The sequence below is a fragment of the Pseudonaja textilis genome, chromosome 1 (assembly GCF_049901715.1).
Source record: "Pseudonaja textilis isolate UNSWEBS1 chromosome 1, rPseTex1.2, whole genome shotgun sequence".
NCBI lineage: Eukaryota > Metazoa > Chordata > Lepidosauria > Squamata > Elapidae > Pseudonaja > Pseudonaja textilis.
The window spans coordinates 164,620,826-164,646,075 of record NC_141990.1 but is presented as its reverse complement, the minus strand read 5'-3'; the positions used below and the strand labels follow the sequence as shown (position 1 = coordinate 164,646,075).

The 25,250-nt window shown below is 35.3% G+C and overlaps 1 protein-coding gene across 1 annotated transcript in view; it reads right to left on the bottom strand.

Annotated features, from left to right (window-relative positions):
• The window catches only part of MYL1 (myosin light chain 1), a 29,887-nt gene extending 5,027 nt beyond the window's left edge, over positions 1-24,860 (bottom strand). The window contains exons 1-4 of the mRNA XM_026707782.2: positions 24,615-24,860; positions 8,349-8,376; positions 2,903-3,046; positions 1,346-1,519 (exon numbers count right to left, since the gene is read on the bottom strand). Of these exons, the coding sequence (XP_026563567.1) occupies positions 1,346-1,519; positions 2,903-3,046; positions 8,349-8,376; positions 24,615-24,737 (469 nt within the window). The 5' untranslated portion in view covers positions 24,738-24,860. The remainder of the gene's footprint in view (positions 1-1,345; positions 1,520-2,902; positions 3,047-8,348; positions 8,377-24,614) is intronic.
• Between the last annotated feature and the right edge of the window lie 390 nt (positions 24,861-25,250).

Sequence of the window (25,250 nt, the reverse complement as noted above, 5' to 3'; positions counted from 1 at the left end):
ATTTGTATCCCTAAGGCAATTACAAGTGCTTGTGTAGTGAGTATTTTTTCACAAAACTCTAAGCAAATATCATCGTTTTTCCTCATTGAAAATAATAGTTGGTGCAGGAAAAGGACAGGCAGAGCCACGAGGAGGTAGCTTTAAAAGGTATCAGTTTATTCATTAGACAGCCACAAGTGAACTATGTACAACCTCCCTTTTGACTGCCATTGACCCTTATCTAAATCTAACCAGGTGCTGACCATTAGTTGAGAAGATTCTTGTGCATAGGCTTTGAGCAATAAATCAGTTAATTTGAACCTTCACATGTGGACCTGGTTTTTCATGCCTGACATTTGGACATTAATCAAATGATGATATTTTTGCACCAGTCTGCTGTTCTCCCGGATGAATGGTTTTCCCAGCAGCAAATGACAGGCAAAAATTGCAGCTATCCCATTTTTTCAAGAACGCCTGGGCAGATTGGTAGCCCAGTTTTCTTTGTAACTGTTGGATTTTACATTTGTTTGGCATTACCAAAATACGGTGTTTATTTATTTACACAGCAGCCTATTTAGGGTTAGAGCCTCTAGAGATGGATTGTGGGAAGGAAATGGAAAAGATAAATTCATAGAAAATGCATGCCTGAAGCTGCCCCATGTTTGCCAGACTGCTCTATAGCCTCTCATGTCTGTGCCCCTCTACATTCACATGCTGAGAGCAAAATGTTAGCCTTCCTTTTTGAATTCAGAGGGCTCAGCCTAACCCAGTTAAGGACAAATATCTGAGTTTAGGAGAGGGGAATGGTTTTTGCTATGATACCAACTTGGAAGTGTTTCACACAACTCACTGGCAGTCTTTCTAGGTACACCAGACCAGAAACATGACCAGATGAGCTAATTTTAATATAGAAAGCCACATTAACAGAATCTTGCAAGTCTGAAAGTACAAATCTCCCAGTGTCTCCTTTACATCCTGAAAAGTTGTGGTGGAGGCGTGTCCCTTCTGAGCCTCTTTCTTCACCCTTGTTCCTCTATGGACTTTGCCCTCCTTTTTTCTGATTGTTCTCCAGCAGCATCTCTTCACCCTGTTTCTCAAAATCTTTCTCACATACAATTATACATCCTGATTTTTTTCAACTCGTTAAGCATGTTATATAAATAAATCCTTAGATTAAAATTACAGGGTCAGTTTAATTTGTTTGTTTTTTTCCTTTAGTCTTACCCTTCATTAGAGAACACTTTATTTTTATTCTGCTCTTGACTCAGTTAGGATCTTCTTTGAATTTAATGAAGGCTATGATGTTTAATTTCTAATGAAATTTATGTACAGTTCTCTTACATATAATTCCTCTCCCAGCACTTACCAAGAGTGGCGAGGACATGGCGGAGTTCAGCCCCCATGACTGTTCCATTGCCCTCTTTGTCAAAGACACGAAGACCTTCAACAAAGTCTTCAAAGCCACCTTGATCTTTATTATTGGCAGCTGCCTGCAACATGGGCAGGAACTCGTCAAACCCAATTTTCTTTGCATTCATCTCTGTGGAAGAATAACACAATCACTGTGTTGGTAAGTGCATGTTATGATACGTCTGTAACTCTTCTTATGAAATACCAAGTAGAGATTTACAGTAGATTAGTCCCACCAGCAGTGATATTATCCTGCTTTTGAAAATTAATTCAATTTAGAACGTCAAAGCTCTTGAGGAAAGAGAAACATCTAAGTATTTGCTTATGGCTATGTCTATCACCTCAGAAAGCTACTTTCACAGAAAATAGACAAGTTTGTACTCAATTAAAGTAGGGTGTTTTTTTTAATAAAATTCTTAATTTCATAGTTGTCACCCACAGCTCTGTTTCCAGGTAAATAAAATAGACAACAATTGCATTGCTAGCACAGAGGATATGTAAGTTGATTGAAATACACTGCAAAGAGGAGTGAGTTATGTAGGATGAGTAGTGGATATTTTATTTGATTAATACTGTATGTATGTATTCAGCAGATCTGTGGTGGGGTTATGTATTTTCTTTTCTTTTTGTATATTTGTGCAATACTGTCAAGCAGGTAAAATCATAGCTTCTGGTATGTCACTGACTCTTCTATAGTGATATTCTTATTTACTTGTATTAATAGTTCAGTATAATGTATTTCTTTTATATTTGTTTGTTTATTTATTTTAGAAAATTTATGTTACACGGCGACTCAAGGTGACTTACATGAATATAAGAATGTTACCTTTGTAACCTTCTTGGGACTCAAAACAAAATGCAGTAGATTGTTCGTTAATCTCCGATCCAATTATTGCTCAAACCCTGACCTAATTAATCTAAAAAGGCAACTATATCTTGTGTCTTCAGCCTCCGCCTTTGTCAGATGTTCCACTCTTCATCATTAACGGTATGCAAAATTAAAAGAATGAAAATCTACCCAGATGATGCTCACTTGAAGATAAGGGGTAGACTTGTTGAGTTAAAAATATTATAGCAATTTGTATGTCCTTCAGCATAAATACTGTTAATAAGAAAATCATTTATGTACTGTTTAAATGATAATTTAAGAGTATGTAAAAACCCAACACTGCAATACTTCTAAATGTCAATTAACTGCATTTCAAGCCCATCCCACTTACTTTCTTAGGCTTTCTCCTAAGAGTAACTCAGAGGAATTTAGCTCTACTTTGCCGAATAAAAAAAAATCTCTAAGCAATCTCTACATTTTCTAAGTTTTCTAGTTCCCTAGTTTAGAGGGACAAATGGAGGAGTAGATAGCTGAATGCAAAGATGCAAGTGTGTATGTGTGTATTTGCTTGTGTGATCAAGCTAGTCTTTCAGAAATCAATATACTAAATTTCAGACATTCATTTAACAGGAAAATCTTTGGGAGGATATATTTTGATTAGGGTGGATCACAAAAAAGATTTACCCTCATTGCTGGGGTTGCCCAGGATCTTCTTGATTTCAGCATTCGTTGGGTTCTGTCCAAGAGCGCGGATGACATCTCCAACTTGGCTTAGAGTGATTTTGCTTTCCCCGGTCCTGTCAAACAGGAGGAATGCCTCCTTGAAGTCTATAGAGAATAGAATGTTGGACTTACTAGAGGAAAACACTGAATCCATAAAGTAGCTATAAGCAATGTTTTTTTTAAAAAAATAAAAATCCCAGCATGTTGGAAGTGCAAAAAGAAAGAGGGTACTTTTTATCATATGTGGTGGTCTTGTTCAGAAGGCCAGAAGTACTGGCTTAAAATTTAAAAATGGTTGCAAGAGATCCTTAAGGGACAAATAGAATTGGAACCAGAATTATTCTTGTTAGGGATATTTTTTAAAAAATGTGGAAAAAATATAAAATATATAATATTACACATTTTAATGGCTGCTAGAATTGCATACACTCAATGTTGGAAGCACAATTATACACCATCAGATGAACTGATCACTCAAAAAATAATGATGTGTGCTGAGATGGATAAATTAACCCTGATGTTACGAGAGAAAGAGAACTCTGAATATTATAGAATTTGGGAAAAATGGTATGATTGGATTGAATTAAGACAAATGGAAGATGAAAGAATTAATGATAAGCAACCTATAGATTAATAGTTTACATTCACATAAATTATATATATTTGTAAATAAGCACAAAATAGAACTTTATGAAATAGATGTCACATACTGTTAATGTCATAATATGTATATTTTTTGGTTCGGTTTTTAAAGATACAAAAGACCAATAAGTTTATTTTTAAAAAATCCAGATTCTCTGCCACCACATCCAGTGGCATCATATTTCAATAATTTTACCTGCAATCTTAATGTTTTGTTTTGTGCGGTATTTTTCTCTATTCACTCTCTCTTCCCCCTCCCTTCTCCCTTTTTTCCCTTTAGGAGCTAAAGAAGTCTCTTAGCTGGGACACAAAAATGATAAGAAGGTTGTCATTTTCAAGAAAAATGGGTTGGATGATTGAACTAATATGGCCAGTGAAACATTAACCGATAGCATATTCCATGGTAATCTATGTTAATTCTTCTGTAAACTTCTGTAAACTTTTTCCTTGTTTCTCTCTATAAGCAATTCTGTGATTTGGAGTCCTTTTGAATTCATGAAGTAATATTTAAGTAATTTCACATATAACCTCAATTACTTAAATTAATTAAGCACTACTTAATATTGCTTTACCAATAGGCAGTGGTGGGATTCAAATTATTTTACCACCGGTTTGGTGGGTGTGGCTTGTTAGGTGTGCTTTGTGCGCATTGCACGTATGCACAGCAAACACACACCTTGCACGTGTGCAGAGGCTTTCCTACTGATCTTCTCCTACACTCCTGCATTCTCCGTGTCTTCAACAGCTGACGCATGGCAATCCGCTGTGCCACGCAATGCAGCTGAGCTTCAAAAGCAGAAAATAAAGGGTAGTATGGAGCCAGGGCAGGCAGGCAGGCCCAGCAGCTGATCATCGGAGCAAACCAGTTTGCTCCCAGATGATCTTTGGAGCTACCGGTTCGCATGAACTGGGCCGAACCGGTAGAATCCCAGCTCACCAAGAGATATCTGATATTTTTAGACCGATGCAACTATAAAGCTTTGAGCTCAGTGGCAAACTGTGCCTCAGTGTAGAAATGCTAAATATCATTATTTATGTAAATAATGAGAGATAAATTTTAGAACAAAATGTCAAAAAGAGAGTTTAGGATTTGATCCATGGATATTTCTGAGAAGTATTTGCTCTATAAAGAATTGTTTCTATGTTGAAGTCTTTGGGTATTGCTTGGATAAAAAAAGATCTAAAATGCTGTTTTTTACATCTTCTATATAATGACTTCCTTCGCCTAGAAACGAAATCCAATCGGAACACAATCATGAGTAATTCAGAAGTCATTTTCCCATCAACCAAGTTCCTGTCACTATCATCAACAATTTTATCAGGTTTGTCAATATTCCAGATATCACTTTGTGTTAAATTCACTTATCTTGATTAGGTTCAGTTTGATCATTTCTAGATTAGTAAAGTGAGTGCAGCTGGTCCTTGACTTACAATCACAGTTGAACCCAAAACTTCTATTGCTATGCAAGCCAGTTGTTAAGTGAATTTCCCCCACTTTACAACTTTTCTTGCCATAGTTGTTAAGTGAATCACTGCAGTTGTTAAATTAATATCACAGTTGTTAAATGAACTTGGCTTCCTCGTTGACTTTGCTTGTCAGAAGTTCACAAAAAGTGATCCCATGACCTTGGGATACTGCAACAGTCATAAATGCATGCCAGTTGCCAAATATTCAAATTTTGATCATGTGAACAAAAGGATGCTGAAACAGTCTTAAGCATGATAAACAGTCATGCCACTTTTTTAGTATGGTTGTAACTTCAAACAGTCACTAAATGAATGGTTGTAAGTCGAGGACTACCTGTACAGTATTTGATTTTTGGAATAATAATAATATACTGTATTAACTATGCCATTGTTGCATATGCATTATTTTTCAAACTAACTAACATTTTTGTAAATTCACGGTAAAACTGAATATAATTCCCATTCCTGCTAAGGTCTTCAAACATTAGAGTGCTTCCATGTTAAAATACAAAATCATTTGTGTCTGCTCCAGTTCTGAATGACATGGTAAATGGCAAATCTCAGTAAGAAGTACGTGATGATGCTGATCACACAGTTGCCTTTAAAGGCTTGCAAACCAAGTTTTGCTATTATGGGTAGTATATTTTGTGGACCCAGCCAATGATTTTCAACTGCAGTGGTGCATATATTTATTAGACATTTAAATAGAAATATATAAAAACACTTTCTAAATCACATGTGTCTTCAGGAAGGAAGGAAGGAGATAATTATTTGTGTAATGGAGACAAAAGAAAATGAGATAGGAGTATATCCTTATCATTCACAAATCTAAACACTGTTTTCCAGTGTGGATGTTATCAGTTAGAGATGTGAGAACTCTCTTCATGTAGAGCAGCTCCATTGCCAAAGCCACATTTGAGCTCCACTCTGACACCTGATTCCTAATGAGACTACTCCTTTTCCCACCTCCTTTTTCTAAAGGACAGAACTTCTGAACTGGATTTCAGAAAAATAGATGTGGCCATGACCAGGCATCTAGCCTTCCCACATGTGTCTGAAGCAGCTTCTCCCATGAATTTCATAATCCTATGAAAAGGGCAAAGTCTTCCCGACCTGGTGTGGGATAAACTCATGCAACTATTCGAACAGTTAAGGGCTTGTCATACAGCTGCCACCTGGAAATGCCAGGCATTGAATATTGATCGTAAAGATAAACAGAATCACTGAAACAAAAGATATAGGATTAATATTGATTCAGTTGGGTTAGTATATGATCAAGTATGCAGTCTGCATTAATTTTTCCTAGATGCTTTGTGCTGCTATTTTAGGGTTTACTCTAGCCCTTCTTATTACACTGTGCAAAGGAGCTTCTTTGCCCTCTTCTAAATTGCTGAGATAGGACATATGGCTCCTAGACTGTAACTCAATATATTTGATATTAATCCTATCTGATGTGTGGGGCCTATGAAGTCTCCTGTTCCCAGATCCTCTCTTCTTACAGCTTATAAAAAGTTGGCCTTTTAGAGATGTAGAAGGAAAGCTACTACATACTTCAAGGTTTATATAGTAGTTATTTGCTGGATATCACGAACAGAACTACCCTCATTACTATCACTGGAAAATCTAATCACCAGTATCTCTCTGTCTAGTAAATGTAAACACCACTACAATACTATTAACAATAGCCAATAAACATATATAGTGAGAAAAAAACTTGAAAATGTCTGCAAGCCAGCCTCCTTATTGTGCATATAGTGGGTTGTTACTGTATAGCAGGCAGAATAAATGATATTTAAGCATATTCTGAAACTTTAAAAATATATTTGCTATTGTTGTAGTTTGTTATCAGAATAATCATCACAGCAAAACAGATGGCCATTCATAAAATATTTGCTCTCAATCATTTTTCTCTGCTTTACACTAAGATATTACAGCACAGATTATTCTCCCTTTATCCTCCATGAAGCTTAAGTTTCCATGAAGTTAAAATATTGCTTTTACAGGTGACAGAATTAATGTTGTTTAGAAACAAAGCTTAATTCTAAACTTTCAACAATAAAAACAAAAATGATCTAGAAGTAAATATTCTTAGCGTTTCTCCACTTTTTAATTTTTTTCTTAAAGTAAGAAATTGATTACAAAAATGGCAACTGATCATTTATATTACTGTAATCTGAATAGGGATAATAATCTATTATAAATGCTCACTTACTAAATTATGTTCCTAAAAATCCTCCTCATTCATCACACTTCACTTGATATTGACTTAAAAGTTAATACAAATTGTCCCAGTAAATTCATGCTAATGAACTAAAAAGGAAGGTTTTAACCTGAGTATACTTTGTAGCAGTACAGATTTTGTAAGCAAATGCATATGTGTATATTAATTGTAATAAAGGCATATTAAGATAAAGTAAAGGTAAAATCATTAATTTTACTACAACATGACCATACATATTATACAGAAATTAGTAATGACTCTATATATGTTGCCTGCTGCTGTTAAATTGAAAGCTGGAAGACCACTTGTAATTATATTATTATTATTATTATTATTATTATTATTATTATTATTATTATTATTATTATTATTATTATTATTATTTATCTAAGCATTATGTTTGGCAACACAATTTATTTGGCAAAGTATTTCTACAAAGGTACATTTGATGGAAGAGTAATGTTGCAATATTACATTGAAATCTGTTTGAGCAAATACTCTTAGGATGGCAGCATTAATGGTAAAAAAGATGTCTTGCTTTTGACTGAATATTATATCCCTGAATAGAAATAAATCTGCTCTAGAGCTAGTGATTAAAATTAAGCTTTAAAGCAAATGTGGATTCATAAAACAGAACAAATTTTTTATTTTGAGAAAAAGTATCACCAGAATTAGGAAACTATGCAACAGTTCTGCTACATGAATGAAAAAAGCATTCCAAACCAGTCCTTATTTATGAAAATTAATGTTATATCTTAAAAATTAGATGGAGGAAAGTTATACTTTTTCTCCAGTTATACACCATTCTTTTCTAAATATTCACAAGTAAGAAATTATGTATATTTTTCATATATTTAGTGTATAGCATGCTAGAAAAAAAAGGTTTGCCTTTCTTGGCTTTGCTAACTTTATTCCATCCACTGTCTCATCTTGGGAAGAACTATGAGGAGAGTCGAATGACAGGTTTGGTGAATCCAAATCAATAAAATTCCCTATTTATACCAATGCACACTTTCTAATAGTACTTTATGTGAAAATGTGTCTGCCTCTGTTTATGCATTTTTCCTGAGAACTCACCATCCTGTTGATCCTTGGAGAATTCGATCTGTTAGAAAAAAATTAATCATATGACAAAAATACTTTTTGGAATTCATAGCATCCAGCTTGCTCCATGAAACATCTTTCCAAGATGCAAAGAAAAGGACAGTTTTTTCTTACAATATCTGAGATACTATTAAACTGCTAATGAAATAATACATTCATAAACCAATGAGCATGCAACATTTGTTATCACAATATTAAATTGCAATAATATTCAATAATGTTCCACTTACCAGCAATTTGATCAGCACTGAAAGACTGCATTTGGCAACAAGGAGGGAAAAAAAGGAAAATACTAGTATTGTTGGAAAAAATTGCACTGACAGACAAAAACTATACATATCCTATAGCTGATGGCTACATTCAAGAAGTAGCAGGCCAAGGATGCACTCTACTCATGACAAAAATATCAGTGTTACATCTTTCTATATGTAGTGAGAAACATGGAAATGTAATATCAATATGGTATGATACATATTACAAATCAAATAAATTGCTGCTTTCCATTAGTGAACACAAGGTAAGAAGCAGCAGCATTACATTGAAAAGAACTATGAAAGTAGTCTTAGGGAAGTACAAACTTATATTTACTTGTAGCAATAAGTCCCATTTAATTAAATGAGATTTACTTTTTTGCAGACATCCACAGGTCCTTTTAGATAGAGATTTATCTGCTCTATATAAAACAGCTTGCTTTTATGATGGTTCACTGGGATTCCTACACACAATAATTTTAATACATCTGAGTTATTAACAGCAACTTGCTATAAGGTTGTGGGAAATGTGCAAACTAATGAATGAATCAATTCCTAAATAACCCCAATACAATACATAAATGTAACTGTAATGTACACACAATTTGTATGTTACACATCTACTCATTTCAGCCTGATTTTGTTGGGCCAATTGCCCCATTAAAAATCTCACTAAATTGATTTCTGGACTGCCTTATTACAACTAGCACAATGTTTGGAAATTATAATGTTACATTAAGTCATTAGCTAAGCAGAACTTAATTTCCTTGCAAACCCACCATGACTGAGAAAGCTGGAAGGGAAGAGGAGGAGCAGGAGCAGCACTGCCGTCAGACTTAGCCGCGAGGCGTCTGAATCCCTGGGAGTGGTCCTTACTCCCTGTGCTTAGATCTTTTTATTGAACTGAAGACAGTGACATCAGTGGGAGGATTGGGTGCCAAACTGGAGCAGCCACTCCCCCTTGGAGAGTTCTTTAGCTTTCTTAGGGCAAAGAGAAGGAAGGATCCATTTCTTGATGAACCTCTGGCATAGACTATTTTTAGGACACTGCAGAGAAGATAGGGCGCTGTTCACAGTTTCACAGGGCTGGAATCTTGTCAGCATTTTATCACTCCACAACATAAATGTGGAACACATCTTGAGTAGTCTACCTCTTTATTTAAGGGACTACTGAGTGAACCGGAGAGATAATAGATTGGCAGTTTGGTTTGACTTTTAATATTTGTATTCAATATTGAATTGGATACGTTTATTCTGGAGAACTGCAATATTGACCAGTGCTATAACAGCATTCTTCGATGCCCAAAGGGCTGTGACTTAATAGTTTTCTGCTGCCTTGGAAGACTGTGGCTAGTGCATTTAAAGGGATGAATATGGGGAACCATGTTTAGAAAGAACATGGAGAAGGAACAATTTGATATGGGATACCCATTTCCTTGATTGCTCCTACTCTTCCCCATACCGAAGGTCTGTCAGTCCTTCCTAAAATGGACTTGAGCTATGTGTATAGGGCCTTATAAAGACTTCCCCAAGTCTCATTGACTTCCCTCTCACCTTCATCACCAAATAGAATCATACCTGTAGAAAGCACAAGAGGTTTCTTGGTGGACTAATCTAAAGACTGGTCATTGTGGTTGGTTATCTGGGACAAAACCTAGTAGGTTCTCAGGCCTTCTCTTTAGAAACGTGAAGTTGAATTTCTGGGCTAAATTTGAACACAATATGAGTACTGCATGCTTATTTTATCAATCAAGTGGAATGGAGTGACAAGAGCTGGTATTTACTCTGAAAGCAAACACTAGGCTGGTTCTAGTATGGTAAAAAATCATGTCAAATGAGGTTTTGTTCAAAATATATGCATTTTATTGATGGATGGATGCATTTAATTAATGCACAGCTTAATTTTAATCATAGGTGAGAAATTTACAGGTGATAAATCTAATCTTTGCAATGGTTTGCTGGATTAGAAAAGCAACATGAGAAAGCAACTGGTTCCTAGTATATTAGGCCACATTAGAAGCACTATGTGTAAAGTAACAGAAATCTAATCCTCACTCTAAGCCCTTTTGTTTTAAAAAGAAACTTCCCACATATTTTCAGGAACTAGGCAAAACAGCAATAGCACTTTGCTTCATCATTCCTACATCCCATTCCTGTATTTGAATAGATGCGTGAAATGTTAACAGTTGACTAAATACGCATTCTTATTGGGACATAATGCCAAGCTCCAGTATCAGTGATAAACATAGAACTAACGTTGGTTATATGTTGCATTTAGCTCCCAGTATAGGCATAGAATAACAGAGTTGAAAAGGACCTTGGAGATCATGTAGTCCAACCCCCTGCTCGATCAGGAGAGTCTATTTCACATATTAGCCTCTACCTAGGATCAAGCTCACAGCCTCCTGATTGTGATTTTAATCCTTTCGTGTCTAAATGCATACACAATGCCTGGCATTAATTAGGAAACTATAGCATGGTTTACCATGTAATATGAATATGCCTATATTCTTTATATGTATGGAATTCTTTATATGTATCCCCAAGCAATGCAAGAATTGGTTTAATGGAATTAAATTAAGGCTCCCCATTTTTCCTAGGCTCAGGCTGAAAAAGCACACATTAATGATGTTTATGTTATCTATAAAATCAAATATGCAAATTGAGTAATTATTTCCAGTTACAAAATAGATCATTTTAGCTCTGGGTAAGCAAATCTAAGGGGTATGCTTTCAGTTTGGCAAGTTCTGGAGTTCCACAAAATGAAACAGGTTCTTGGCAAGAAACCCACATCAAACCCAGAGCATCATGACACTCCAAGAGCAATTTGGTGATAGGTAGGAGGAATATCTACAGGTAGTATCTACAGGATCCCCAAAGCTTTGAATTCTCCAAGATAGGTCTGGAAGGAATATGTCAGGTGATTGACACATCTATCTTCCTAATTCTGAAGAGTGTGAAAAATTAAACTTTTTAAAAGGTACAGACTCTTTAAAAACTAATTATTAGTTTTTCTAAGCAAGTCTTCAACTTATTTTTCTTACACTGATGAGGATTCATTGAGAATTACTTGAATCTCCAAACTTCAAACCTTTCCATGAAAACTAAACACACTTTTGATGGTTTTCCAAGCTCATCATTAGGAGTCTGAAATTCTTCATTTCCCAAATCTGATTTCTGACATATATCATGCAAAAGTTGGGAACTGACACGTATCATTTAAAGTAAAAGTTCAAAGATAAACAGAAGCAGTAATAAAGATTGTCAAGTCTAATTTTCTAGGCAGAGTGCTTTTCAGTATAAATATTGTATTTCAAAATAAGTTAAGTCCATTTGACTACTTGTCACACTTCTCTTGCAGATTCTGTCACATGGGATTTGGTATTCTTATGGCTCCAAGTATTCTTCCAGAAAGTAATCAGGGATAGGAACTAGAAGCAAAATATTTCCTTTTAAACAATTTACTTACATTGCTTTTGTCAGCCTTGAAAATTTCCAGAAGCTATCAATTAGTAGCTTGTATGTCTAGTACTTGAACATGGAGAGGCAGACCAAGCGTTAAAGAAAACCATTTTCACTAATGTTCCATTTTATTAATAATCATTTAAAAGGATGCTAAGAATTGCCTGGGAAGAAATAAACCTTAACTTAAATAGATTCATTTACTTTTTTACAAAATCATTTTTGGTTGCCACAGTAACAAACAGAATGTTAAACAGAAGCTGTTTAAAATAAACCAAAAAGGCCTTTGCTTTCTCTAATGCAGTGACTTATAATCACAAAATATCACATTTATAGAGGAAGAACAGTATATTAATCATCCCTATTCTGGCTAACACATTTTATATTACAATCCTCATTTTATTCTATCATGAGTTAATTAATGAATTCAGCAACAATCATAGCTATTAATGAATGAGGGAGGAGCAATATTTGGAGAATTCTGTGCCAAGTAAATAATTAATTACCAAGTTTTTTATGTGCTGAGTCACAGGATAAGATCTCCACAATAGGAAGGAAGGAAGGAAGGAAGGAAGGAAGGAAGGAAGGAAGGAAGGAAGGAAGGAAAGAAAGAAAGAAAGAAAGAAAGAAAGAAAGAAAGAAAGAAAGAAAGAAAGAAAGAAAGAAAGAAAGAAAGAAAGAAAGAAAGACTTTGGATTGAATGCTATTGAAATGGTAAATGCCTATGGAGATTCTCAGCCATCCAGATCATGGTTGTCCCCTAGATGCTTTTTCAAGAGGCAACTGGACTTCCTTTGCTTTGAAATGGTATCATTGCAGAGAGGGGTTCTGAAGAAAGAGCATTCCATAGCCAGGTCACTGCCATAAAAAAGAGTGACTCCCTGTACTGCAAGAGGCCTGTGGTTGAGCCTCAGCAGATTGAAAGGCATTATATTGGCCTTGACTCATCATTCCTCTTGTCCTGCTCACTCTATGGCTGATGCCACCAAAAGCCGCAGGGAATATTAGGCTGAGTTGCCTTTAAAGGAGACTGTATTGACCCCTACTGGCCATAACAGCTGATTGCAGGCAGATCTTGCTATCTGCAGGTCCAGTTTTGAACCTCAGAGGAAAAGCGAGTGCTTGTTGGAGAACATAATTGAAAAGATAACTCTTAGGAACAAATTAATCATAAGAATAGGACTTCTGAAATTCGTAAAAAGAAATCAGTTGCTTTAAAGCAAAAAGGCTGTGTTTCTTTTCACTGTGTTTACAGTAGCAGTTGGGAGTGAACCTTGATGCACCGGTTCTTTCTCAAGTAAATTGCTTCTTAGGCAATAAATGAATAGTCAGTTGTGCTACTTTGCTATTTATGGTTGCTATATTTCTTGCTAACTTGGGCTGCATTTGCATGGCACACTAGTTGGCAAGGTTCATTTGACATATCCATGCATTAGCTATACTGCCCAGATTTCCGTAATACATAAAGTACCCAAACTAATAGAGACCTTTCTAGTCTACAAGGAGGATGAGGGAAAGCATGATATAATGGCTATCAATTTTGACATGTTAATATAATTTCTAGTGCTTTGTGCTATTTAAAACAATAATATTTTTGTTCAATATTCAGTTATAAAGTCAAATATTCCACTTAGGAACATATTTAAAGTTCACTGTTAAGTATGTCCTTATTTCTAAGGTTAGCAACAGAGGCAGCAGCATCTAATGCAATTTCCCCAAAAGTTTGGTTTTTATTTTGCAAAGGTGCTAATTATTACTGGCCTGTACTGGGCTGCTAAGAGCTGGGCTAGTTTACACAAGGAAAGATCCACCTTTTTTCTGACCAAAATTTCCTCACGTGAACATTCATACAGTTGCCACTGAAAATGGAGACTTGATCGTAATAGATTTGCTAAAATCACAAAAATATAGCATGAGTTTTTATGTAGGTACCGGTCTCATAATATAAAAAACCCTGTACAGAAGAAAATAATTTTGGGGAGTGACCACTACCACTGTGAACACCAACATTTCCTACAACTAGCCATCCATACTAGTGGAATGAATGGAAATATTTTACCGTCTAATGGTTTGTATATTTTTAGTAGCTCAACCTACAGTCAAGTAGCACCTTAAAAATAAAATCTAGAATGTTCTACTTACTGGCAATAGTTGTATACCAGTAAAATAGATCTTAAACTAATAGCCATCTAATGCTATGTACAAAAGGATCCCACATGTTTACATCATCCTGGACTCTTAGAGACCTCAGTGTCAAGCATCAGAGATGCAAACATATTGTCGTTATCAACTTGACAGAAAAACTGGTTACGCTCTGTAGTCCCAACAGCTTATTTAAAATTTGTGATCAGGTTTGAGTTCTAAAGAAGTGTTACTGAACCTTCAGATCAGTTTCACCAGTCTTGGATTAAGTGGCAGCCTCAAATGCTACTCAGGTTAGTTAGCTTCAGTTTCTTCCATTCTTTTTTTGTCAGATTAATAGAAAAGTTCAAGGTCTGATTGTTGATGCCACCAAAATGATATGATATTATATTCTATAATGATGTTGCAAAGTTATGGTGTTAGTGCCATATGAATTAACAATTCAAATATTAATCAATTCAATACAGAGAATCAATACTCATATATATCTATATATTCTGGAAGACTCTCTTCTAGTTACCTGAGTATCTTATCATATATCTTAGCATGATTGTATTTTCAGGACTTAAAATATTGTTTTGTTGTTAGACTAACCTTTTTCCTCTTCTTCGCTATTATGAATTGTCCGTCAGTGCAATTTATTTCCTTACCTTCTCTCCTTATGCCATTTGCTATTCATTCAGCAATGACCTGACTGAGTCATAAATGCAACAGTTAAGAAAATGATCAAAATAAGCAAAGATCCATTGGTACAATCGCATGCATAAATATTATTCTGCTTCAACTCATATAGATTATCAAATACCATGCAAAAGCTAATGCAGTGTTTGCTTTAAAAGAGTCTTTCCTAACCAAGTTGTCCCAGTTTATATGATGGACATGAGTTTAAGGAAGATTACTTAAAATTGTGCTAACATTAATCAAGAACAGCCTTCTGCTGTCACAGTGCTTTCTGATATTAGACTATAATGTCCATATTCTACAGGCAAACCACCATTAGCTGAAATCAATGAATTGAAGGCCAATATATGTGGAGGCTGCTGGATTGGAACAGCTGACTTAGAGATTTAATTGTGAGTTCTCACACAGATGTTATTTTATCTAAAGTGCTGTAGGAGAAAAATGCCCTTCAAAGATAACTTCTTCGTTTTATGGTGTTCAACTATGCATGGCATCCTTATTTTAAAAATAGATCTCACAGTAATTTTATACATATGTTCCAAGGGACAAATGCCATCTAACACAATAACCCAAAGTAATCTCATCTATCAGGACTTAGAAAGTGTACTTTCTATGTTAAGTAAGTTAAGTAATCTTATGTATCAGGACTTAGAAAGTGTACTCTCTATGTTATTATACCTGTTTTCTGGAAAAGCATCCAACAGTGGTCCATATGTCTTCATCCCGATGAAGTTCAGAAAAATCACTGAAACCTGGCTATTGTCCCAGGCCTTGGGAAAGGGTAGGGTGCTGAGATCCTGTTGGATTTCCCCCCCTCTATTATGTACCTATTTGGGGGGAAGCGGGGACCTGTATATTCTATGTTCTTCTTACCGTTGATTCTTGCTTGAAAAGTTGAAAAGTAACAGATGCTTACAGACAGAGTCTAAATGTATTTCATGGTGCAATGGTTAGAATGCAATATTGCAGGATAATTCTGCCCCACAGCCAGGACTGACTGACTTAAGATTTACTTAGCCTTCCATCCTTCCAAGGTTGGTAAAATGAGGACCCAGATTGCTGGGGGCAATATGCTGACTCTGTAAACTGCTTAGAGAGGTCTGTAAAGCCCTGTGAAGTGGTATATAAGCCTAGATGCTATTGCTATTGCTAAATATATACATACATATACATAAACACACATATGCCTATGCATTAATCACATTATTTCCTGTAAAGCAATCAATTTAATTTCAACCACCAATTTTTCAAAGGCTACTTCATGGACTCATTGCACTGAAAACTATACCCTCAAATGCAATAATAGGAAATACAGAACACTGTTTTAGGTGCTGCCAACAATAAAGAATTCTGAGCTTCCAAGACTTTTGATATGTGGGCATTTGCATCCTGTTTTATCCCACCAAGGAAATTGAGTGACATACAGTAGTTTGCTCAAAGGGATCTGATAAGTTCACAGCTGAACTGAATGCTGAAACCTGAACTTTCAGATTTCCTGCTGGCTCTGTTAGCAAAGCATATCTCAATTCCCAAGTGAAGTATCTGTAACTTAGTGTTGATTCACTTTGAATATCTTTCAAAACTATCAAGCTACTTCATGGATTCAACAGAATGTTTGAATTGTTACCTGTTATTAGTCTCAGATCAGATATCCTTATAGCAACCTGGGTATATTAAAAATTATTTCTGAATTCTGGAGAAGACAAGGCAAAGTTCAGGAAAAGATGGCACCTAAAATCAACTATTTAATTATTTATATTGATTCTGGAGTAAAAAATGAGTTTTTCTCTATGAGTCTTTATGAGTCTTAATATTATATAATCGCTATAAAGATGCTTTTTCGCTTTTTAAAATATATATATTATTTTTTAATGTATATTTTCCTTTATCATACATCATATTTCCATTTCTGCAATGACTGTGTACTGTCTATATCATGTCTTTTTTGAATATACATAAAATTATACACCCTAGTTTTAACCATTATTCTCATAAATATACAATGTAATCTTTTTGGATATACATAATATACATAGTATTGTATGCCATAATTATAACCATTATTCTCATAGTTTTACCGTATAGTCTTCACCTCTAGTCACTCTATACACATTGATCTATAGTCAAGTACAATCTAGTGGTGATATTACTTATAGTGTGTATATTTATCTATATCTATATACATGTATTTAATTCTATTTTGTTAATCTTCTTTTATTATAAAATTACTAAGTTCTGCATCTGTTTTTCTAACCATTTTTACCATAAGTCCCATGTTGAATAATACTCTGTTTCCTCTTTATCCTTAATTTCCATCGTTAACCTGTCCATTTTGGTGCATTCTAATATTTTCTGTATTACCTTTTCATCTATAGATATACCTTCATTTTTCCAATTTTGTGCATATGTGATTCTTGCTGCTTTTATTACATGTGGCATTAAGTATATAATTCTTTTGCTGTATTTCCCCAGTAGTATACCCAGTAAGAACAATTCTGGTTTTAAATCGATTTGTTGTGCTATGATTTCTTATAACCACCTTTTAAATCTTTACCCTGTATTTTTTTGCCATTGGACAGGTCCACCACATATGGTAGTAGGATCCCAGTACCGGTTTACATTTCCAGCACTCTGGTGATATGTTTTGGAACAATTTTGCCATTCTCGCTGGTGGCAAATGCCATCTAAAGAACATTTTGTAAAGATTTACCTCGTATACTGTTGACATTGTTAATCTGTAATTTCTTTCCCACAGTTTTTGCCAATTGTCTAATTCTATGCTCTATTCAAAAATTTTAGCCCATACTATCATGGTTTCTTTTACATTTTCTTCTTCCATTTTAAAGTTCAATAAGTAATTATAAATTTTCTTTATTAATTTGTCATCTGTCCCTAACAATATCTGGTTCAATTCTAGGGGTTCCTTATAAAATCCACATATTTCTGCATCTTTCTTATATTTTATGTTTGTATTTGAATATGTGACCCCCAGGCCAAGTCTATTCCCTGATTTTTTTTAGTTCCCTTGTTCATTTAGGATATCTTTATATCTTACAACTTTAACCAGTTCTAAAGCACTAGGGTATATTAGCACTTCTATCGTGGATAACCAGACTGGTATTTTCATATAATGACTGTTTAATTTTTTCCCATGCTGACAACAGAGCATTCCTGATGTAGTGCCTTTGGAAGTAACTATGTAATTTACTTTTCCTGTACCATACAAATGCATGCCACTCCGATTGTAACTCATGTCCTTCTAATGTCAATATTCTTCTGTTCTTCAAATTTATCCACTCTTTCATCCATATGGGCACTGAGGCCTGATAATACAGCTTCCAGTCCGGTAGCCCAAATCTGACCTTGTTTTTCATGTCTTTTAACATTTTCAATTTGATTCTTGGTTTTTTACCTTGCCAGATGAACTTTGAAATCAATTTATTTAAGTCCTCAAAAGAATTTTTTTTCCTAGCTTTATTGGGAATGCTTGAAATAAGAGAAGCAATTTCGGTAGGATATTCATTTTTGTTGTGGTTATCCTTCCGACCAGTGACAGCTGCAGATTTCTCAATTTTTCCAAATCTGTCTTTATTTGATGTATTAATTTAGTGTAGTTGTCTTCTTTAATGGATGTGCATCTTGCTGTTAGCCAAATTCCTAGGTACTTAACTTTTTTACTTGTCTGCATGTCCATCTTTTCCATCAATCCATTTTTCTCTTTGCTTGTAAGATACTTTGTCAATATCTTGGTCTTTTTCTTGTTCATTTTAAGTCCTGCCACCTCACCGAACTCTTCTATTTTCTTTATTAATTTGAGTCCCATTTTTAGAGGCTCCTCCAAGATAAATACTAAGTCATCTGTGAATGCTTGTACGTTGTAGTGTTCTTTTTTTAATCTCCAAACCTTTTATTTCTGGGTCTTGACTGATATGTCTAAGCAAGACTTCCAAGGTTAGTATGAATAGAAGAGGGACATCCTTGTCTTGTGCCCTTGTTTATGTTAAAGTTTTCTGTTATTTCTCTGTTTACTATCACTTTCACCATTTGAGTGGAGTATATTGCTTGAATCATATTTACAATGTTTTCACCAAAGCCCATGTCTTTCAGTTGTAATATCATAAACTGCCAGCTCATATTATCAAAGACTTTTTGTGCATCCAGATCAATGCTAGCTGTTTTTCAAAGTGGGCACAAATCCTTTCCTGTCCCTTCTTGCATGCTCAAATGCAAAAGGGGAAACATTTCTCCTTTTGTTTTGTTTTTAGTTTATTTTGCTAGCCCTCTGCCAGCAAAAACAGAGATTGGGGAGGCCACATGCACCCTCCCCCCCGAGCTCCATTTTCACTGGCAGAGGGCTGCAGGAAACCATTGTGCCCAAAAACGGAGCCCAGAAAGGCCACATGTGGTCCTCCTGGGCTCCCTTTTCACTGGCAGAGGCTCTGCGGACTGCTCCTTTGTTCTTTCCAGGGTAGCCCTGTGGACCAGATTGAAGCACCCCGTGGGCCTTGAGTTTGACACCTCTGTTCTAGAGTGTAATAATTAAATTTGAAACTATATATTAAATAAAACAACTATAGAATTTATTATAAAATAAAAAGAATAGGACACTGAGCTTCATTAACATACACACTTCTACCAACTCTCTAGTAAATATGGATGTATTTTAGCACACAGTCACAATTGCTGGCAGAAATGCCAGAGGCAAAATAATATTTCCAAGAATGGCTGAGTACAATTCATAGTATTTGGTGTCAATGGATTATCAATATTCAATTAGTTTGAACCCTAATCAATAGATGTCACTTGTTGCAGAAATTAGGGATTAGAGCTACTTCAACTGTGTTAAAAAAAACACAATGTGAGAAGCAGATGAAAAATTCTCAACCAACTTCTAAGTTGCTTCTGATTGTTTGAAAAACCCTGAGTTAATCCACACTTGATGTCAAATATTGTTTTAGGATTGAAATAGTTTTTTGATAAAGCTGTTCAAAATAGATTGTCAAAAGCCCAGCTTCACCAATTGTAAGGAAAGTGTGAGACTAGACATAGCATACTGATTTCTCAAATTTAAACCTATTTAACTTGCTCAGGTTTCCTGGATGATCAGAAATAAAGGGAGCAGTAGACTTGTTATATACTCTAAGAGATGTTGATGATGAAGGTCATCATCAGCACATGAACAATTATTCATAAAATCTGAAGAACCAGGAATATTGGTAGCCCTTGACTTACAACTATAACTAAGCCCAGAATTATAAGTTGTGGAGTTAAGAGGGTCATTGCATGATTGCACCTGATTTCATAACCTTCTGTGCATGATCATTAAGCAAACGTGGCAGTCATTAAGTAAACACATTGTACCCAATGGGTATTTTTTTTGTCTGAAATTGGAAATAAATGTTGGTAAATTGCAATGGCATGACTAAGGAAGGCTGCAAATGGCCATAAATGTGGGCCAATTGCCAAGCACTCAAAATGCAACCATGTGACTATGGGCCGCAGACATCAAAACTTTAAATCCAGGTCATATTTACCTTTAGGGAGATCCATTGTAATTTTGAATAGTCACTAAGTGATCTGTCTTAAGTCAAGGAATACTATATTTTCAGGGGTATTAGTGGTATATAATAATAAGAGCCATGGTGGTGCAGTGGTTAGAATGCAATACTGCAGGCTACTTTTGCTGACTGATGGCTGCCAATTGACAGTTCGATTCTCACCATCTGCAGGTTGATTCAGCCTTCCATCCTTCTGAGGCTGATAAAATGAGGACCCAGATTGTTGGGGGCAATATGTTGACTCTGTAAACTACTTAGAGAGGGCTGTAAAGTATTGTGAAGCGATATCTAAGTGTTATTGGTATAATATTCAAGTAGTGCAAACACTGTACTATGTTACTTATTAATAAAGTGAGAGGCCGGAAAGCTAGATTCTAGCTTTTTCTCCCAGCTCACTGCCAAAGCCGTTCCCCACAAACTCTATTGCTACATTCTACAGAATTGCATCAAGGTTTCTAAGATGAAATAAAAGGCTATTTTCAGGACAGAACCTATTCTGTGTCAAAGGTTCTTGATTTAGTTCCTCCACATAAACCCAAGAAAGACTCATATCTAAACAATAATCAGGAAAGATTCCTGTTCAGAGAACTCATGGGTATCTACTGTTGACACCAAAGGGTTAGTGTATCCCTCTGCTGACATGTGAATTTTGGGAGCCCAGTTCTGGTGGTCCTACTTCTTATATGGATCTTTTAAAGAGAATTGATCTATGTCACATTTGAAAAATAACAAGGAAAAGTACTGAACTGAGCTGCATCTCAGGTCTGCTTGATTTTTGGATGTATTCATTATCACCATTGTAGAGTACCCTTGAAAGCATCTCCATAGACATATAATTAAACATTCCTGATGTTTAAGATCAGAAAAATGTGTAATATGAAATAATCCTCAATTTTATCCAGCAAGTGGTACTAGAAACTAGCCCCATTCAGAAAAAAAACCCTTGCAAGCAACAAAATGCCTGTTTGATGGAAATGAAATTCAAATATAAGAAGGTATTAAGTATTCCATATAAAAATGAAAATAATTTAAACTATTTGAAATATTTTCTTCCGCTCATGTAACATTTTATTATATCTGTTTATTCTTTTAAAAATGTGAGCTAGAAATTAATAATTACAATTTCTAGTGAAATAACATTAACTATTTATATAGAGTTGGCAGGGACCACAAGGAGCACCTAACCCAACCCTCTGCAATGTATAGGAAAACCACCAAAGATGCAGAACTCATAACTTCTGTAAGTAGAATACGGAGCAGAATAACAGAAATAAAAGAAACAAGCTTGGAGAGCAAACCACTACCAAAAACAGAATAACAGTTGGAAGGGATCTTGCAGATCTTCTAGTCTAACCCCATGCTCAGGTTAGAGACTGTATACCATTCTGTTAGTAAATATACTATTCTGTTGTACAAATATTACCAATAGGATGTTTTCCTTTACATTTAAATGTAATATAATATCTAAGAAACATGAGGGTCACTTACCTAAAGGAAAGCTGCAGAAGCAGAATAAAATAGTGTAAAGGTTCAGTTAGATCCATCCTATCAAGGGTGAACCTCTCACAAAAGCTATATTCTCAGCTTTCAAAACTAAGATCTATGAGAACGAGATGGTGACTTTAGTCTGACCACATTTAGTCTGAATGGAAAGGTCCCTCGAATTCTCCTCATCTGATTTAACCTCAGCCAAACCCTTTACTTGTAGTAATGCTCTGAGTAATGTAAGTAATGAAAGTGACAAGCATTTTATTCATTTGAGATGGTTGGTTCTTGGATTTGAAAGCAGTCCTCAGATCTAATCCTTGGAATTACAATCATCTCAGGGGGTGACCTTGGCCCAGTGAGTAGATTGAATTTTCAGTTTCAGGGATAAGATTACACAACTAACTCATAGAGGTATTGTGAGGATAGGATATGAACTACTTAAGTAAAAATATATATGGAGAAATACTTTGGGCTGTGATGCATGAACAGGATATGTTGGAAACCATCCTGACTTGTTTCCAAAGAACTATAGTATGAATTCATTTTACCTGTAAATGAAAAATCCATATTTTTCACATCTAGTTTTATTGGAAACTAATTATCTATTTATATATTTAAGCCCGACTCTTTAAGAAGAAGAGCGTTCATAGTTTATATAGGCTTTTTGTTTTGTACATGGGATTGAAAATTTGGATTACATGGACTTTTGCTTGGAAAAGAGATGACTTTAGGTAAGTAATTTTCTTCCTGTCTCAGCACCACTCCTCCTTGTACATATAAAGCAGAAAGGTAATAGCAATTTCTCATTTACAGAGTTGTCATATTCCTGAGAGAATGTTCACATAGTACTTCCAGCACTTGAAACAATGTACAAATATCACATTGTAGCATAAATGTTTGCTTAGTTTGTTTTGATCCAAGTACACTCCTTCAACATAAATAAGAACGTGGTTTTTATAAGCATGTGTGCATGCTCATGCAATGTAATTTGGTAGAAGATAAATCTTTCTTGTTCCCATCACTGTGTATTGACCTATGCCCCTAGAAAAATTCACCCTAATTAGAAATATACTGTCCAATCTAACAGAAAAGTTCTGTGGGGTGCAGCATGACTGAAATTATAGCATTCCTTTTTTCAGATGATAAATATACTATTAGTGATGTTTGTGTAAAGCTAAATTCAGAAATTTTATTTCATTCTAACGCATTAACACATAAGCTATTAAACTAATGTAAATCACTTTTGCAAGAGACCAAGTCTGCATTCTTCTTTATAATCCAGTATGCAAGAGCAAATCCAATATTAAATAAAGAAAAAATGCCTGAGTTGGGCCAGCTGTATTTTTTCAGTTCAATTTTAGCGTTTTCCTTTTTAAAATATCCAGTGGCTCTAGTATGAGTTTCTTCAGTGAACTATAAATCATTACGTCTGAAAACCTTTTGGAAAAATTAATTTGTATTTAAGATTAATCATGACATTAATCGTGACATCTATTAATGTTTATTTTCAGGAATGTAATTATAAAACATAACTATCCATCTAAATGTGCTAGAATATATTAGACAGATAGGAAGGTTCATATGAGAACCTAAGAAAATTCTTGTTACCCTTTCCATCATTTCCCAATCTACAGGTTTCCATATTAGGTAAGATTTCTTAGGTAGAGTGTCCTAAATTGGAGTCTGATAAAATCAAAATGCCAGTCAGTGGAGAACGACTCTGGACTTAGGGTCACTCAAGGAATCTATCCAGCTAGGCTCTCTCTGGCTCCATTCCAAAGATAGACCTTCTTGCTCGCCAAACATTGCAAGACATGCTAGACTGTGATAAATCAGATAATAACTACGCTGTATAAAGATTTATTTCACCATGCAAAATCCCAAAGGTAGTTCATGCTAGCCTTGAAAACAAAGAAACCACACAGAAATATTAATTAACCACTTCAAAGCAAGATGCAAATTGTGAACAAAGGTAAAAGTTGTAGTCACTGAAACATTTCACTGTACATCCATATGAGCATCCACATTTCTCCCAATTTAACTATGAAAAGTATTCAATTGGGTTGCTATTTTTTCTTATGGAAAAACATTAAATATCTCCAGAAATAATCAATTATAAGTTGCTCACTATTGTATATAAAATGAGTTCTGGATGAATTTTATGAACAATAAATATTCATTAGATATAATTTTATTGATTAAAAAAGCCACTGAATTTTCTTGGTAACATAAGTTTTATTCCACCATGTAGGCTCATGCATATTTAACTGAGGAAAAGAATAAAGCAGAGGCCAAATTGAAATGGTTTAAACATCAGTATTTGTTAAAAACAGTACTGTAATTTGCTACTAAGATAATTTTTCTGTACAGTTAGGTAAGCTAGTGAAATATGGCATTTTGTTGTAGCTTACAAAACAAGACAAATCAAAATATTTTTGCGGTGTTTGTTTGTGTGTGTGTGTGTGTGTGTGTGTGTGTGTGTTCCTGCAAGAGAGGGAGGAAGGGTCTTTTCCGCTGCTAAATAAGTTCCCCGCAATGATAGCAATGATCACAAGCAATAGATAAACATCTCCCAGATCTGAATTTGGGTTGATGTAATTCTCTTTGCTCTTTGATGGAGGATGCTTTTCAGTGACCACCCAAGTCGATCTGTTTACCTTGATGGTGGAGAGATCAATTGCTGGTTCTTTAGGTGGTGCTGGTGCTGGGGCAGGGGCTGGTGCAGGAGCTGGAGCAGCTGCGGGGGCAGCTGGTTTCTTAACGTCTTTCTTTGGTGCCATTTTCTTTCCTTTTCTTTTTTAAATTAAAAAAAAAGGTCCCACCTCAAAAGCCTGGAAGAGATTCCTGGGTGAGGAGCAGTGAGTGGTCAGGATGACTCCAGCCCAATGACTTGGAGGTAGACCCAGCGTGTTAAGCACCATAAGGGCATATATATATTTCACTTAGTGCCTAATACAATCTTGACACTTGCAGCTGGATTGGACAGCTTGCTAGTCAAGGGGGATGTCATTCCGAGACAGGCTATAAATGGAAGATAAGAGGGTCACAGCTTCGTGAGATTCAAGGGAACTTCAGTGCCCTTTAAAAAAGGGGGAAAAACTCCTGTGCATTTTTGCAATAGATGGAAAGGAGGGGGAATATGACAAAAACAGTTCCAATCTCCCTGGAACTTTGACTGACACCTGTTTTATTCCGGAATGACAGTTTTGCTGCTGTTAATCTTATTTTTCATGTCTCTGTGTCATTGTGAGTAGGATTGAATTTCCAGATGGAATGTTGGCTTTAAGGATTGG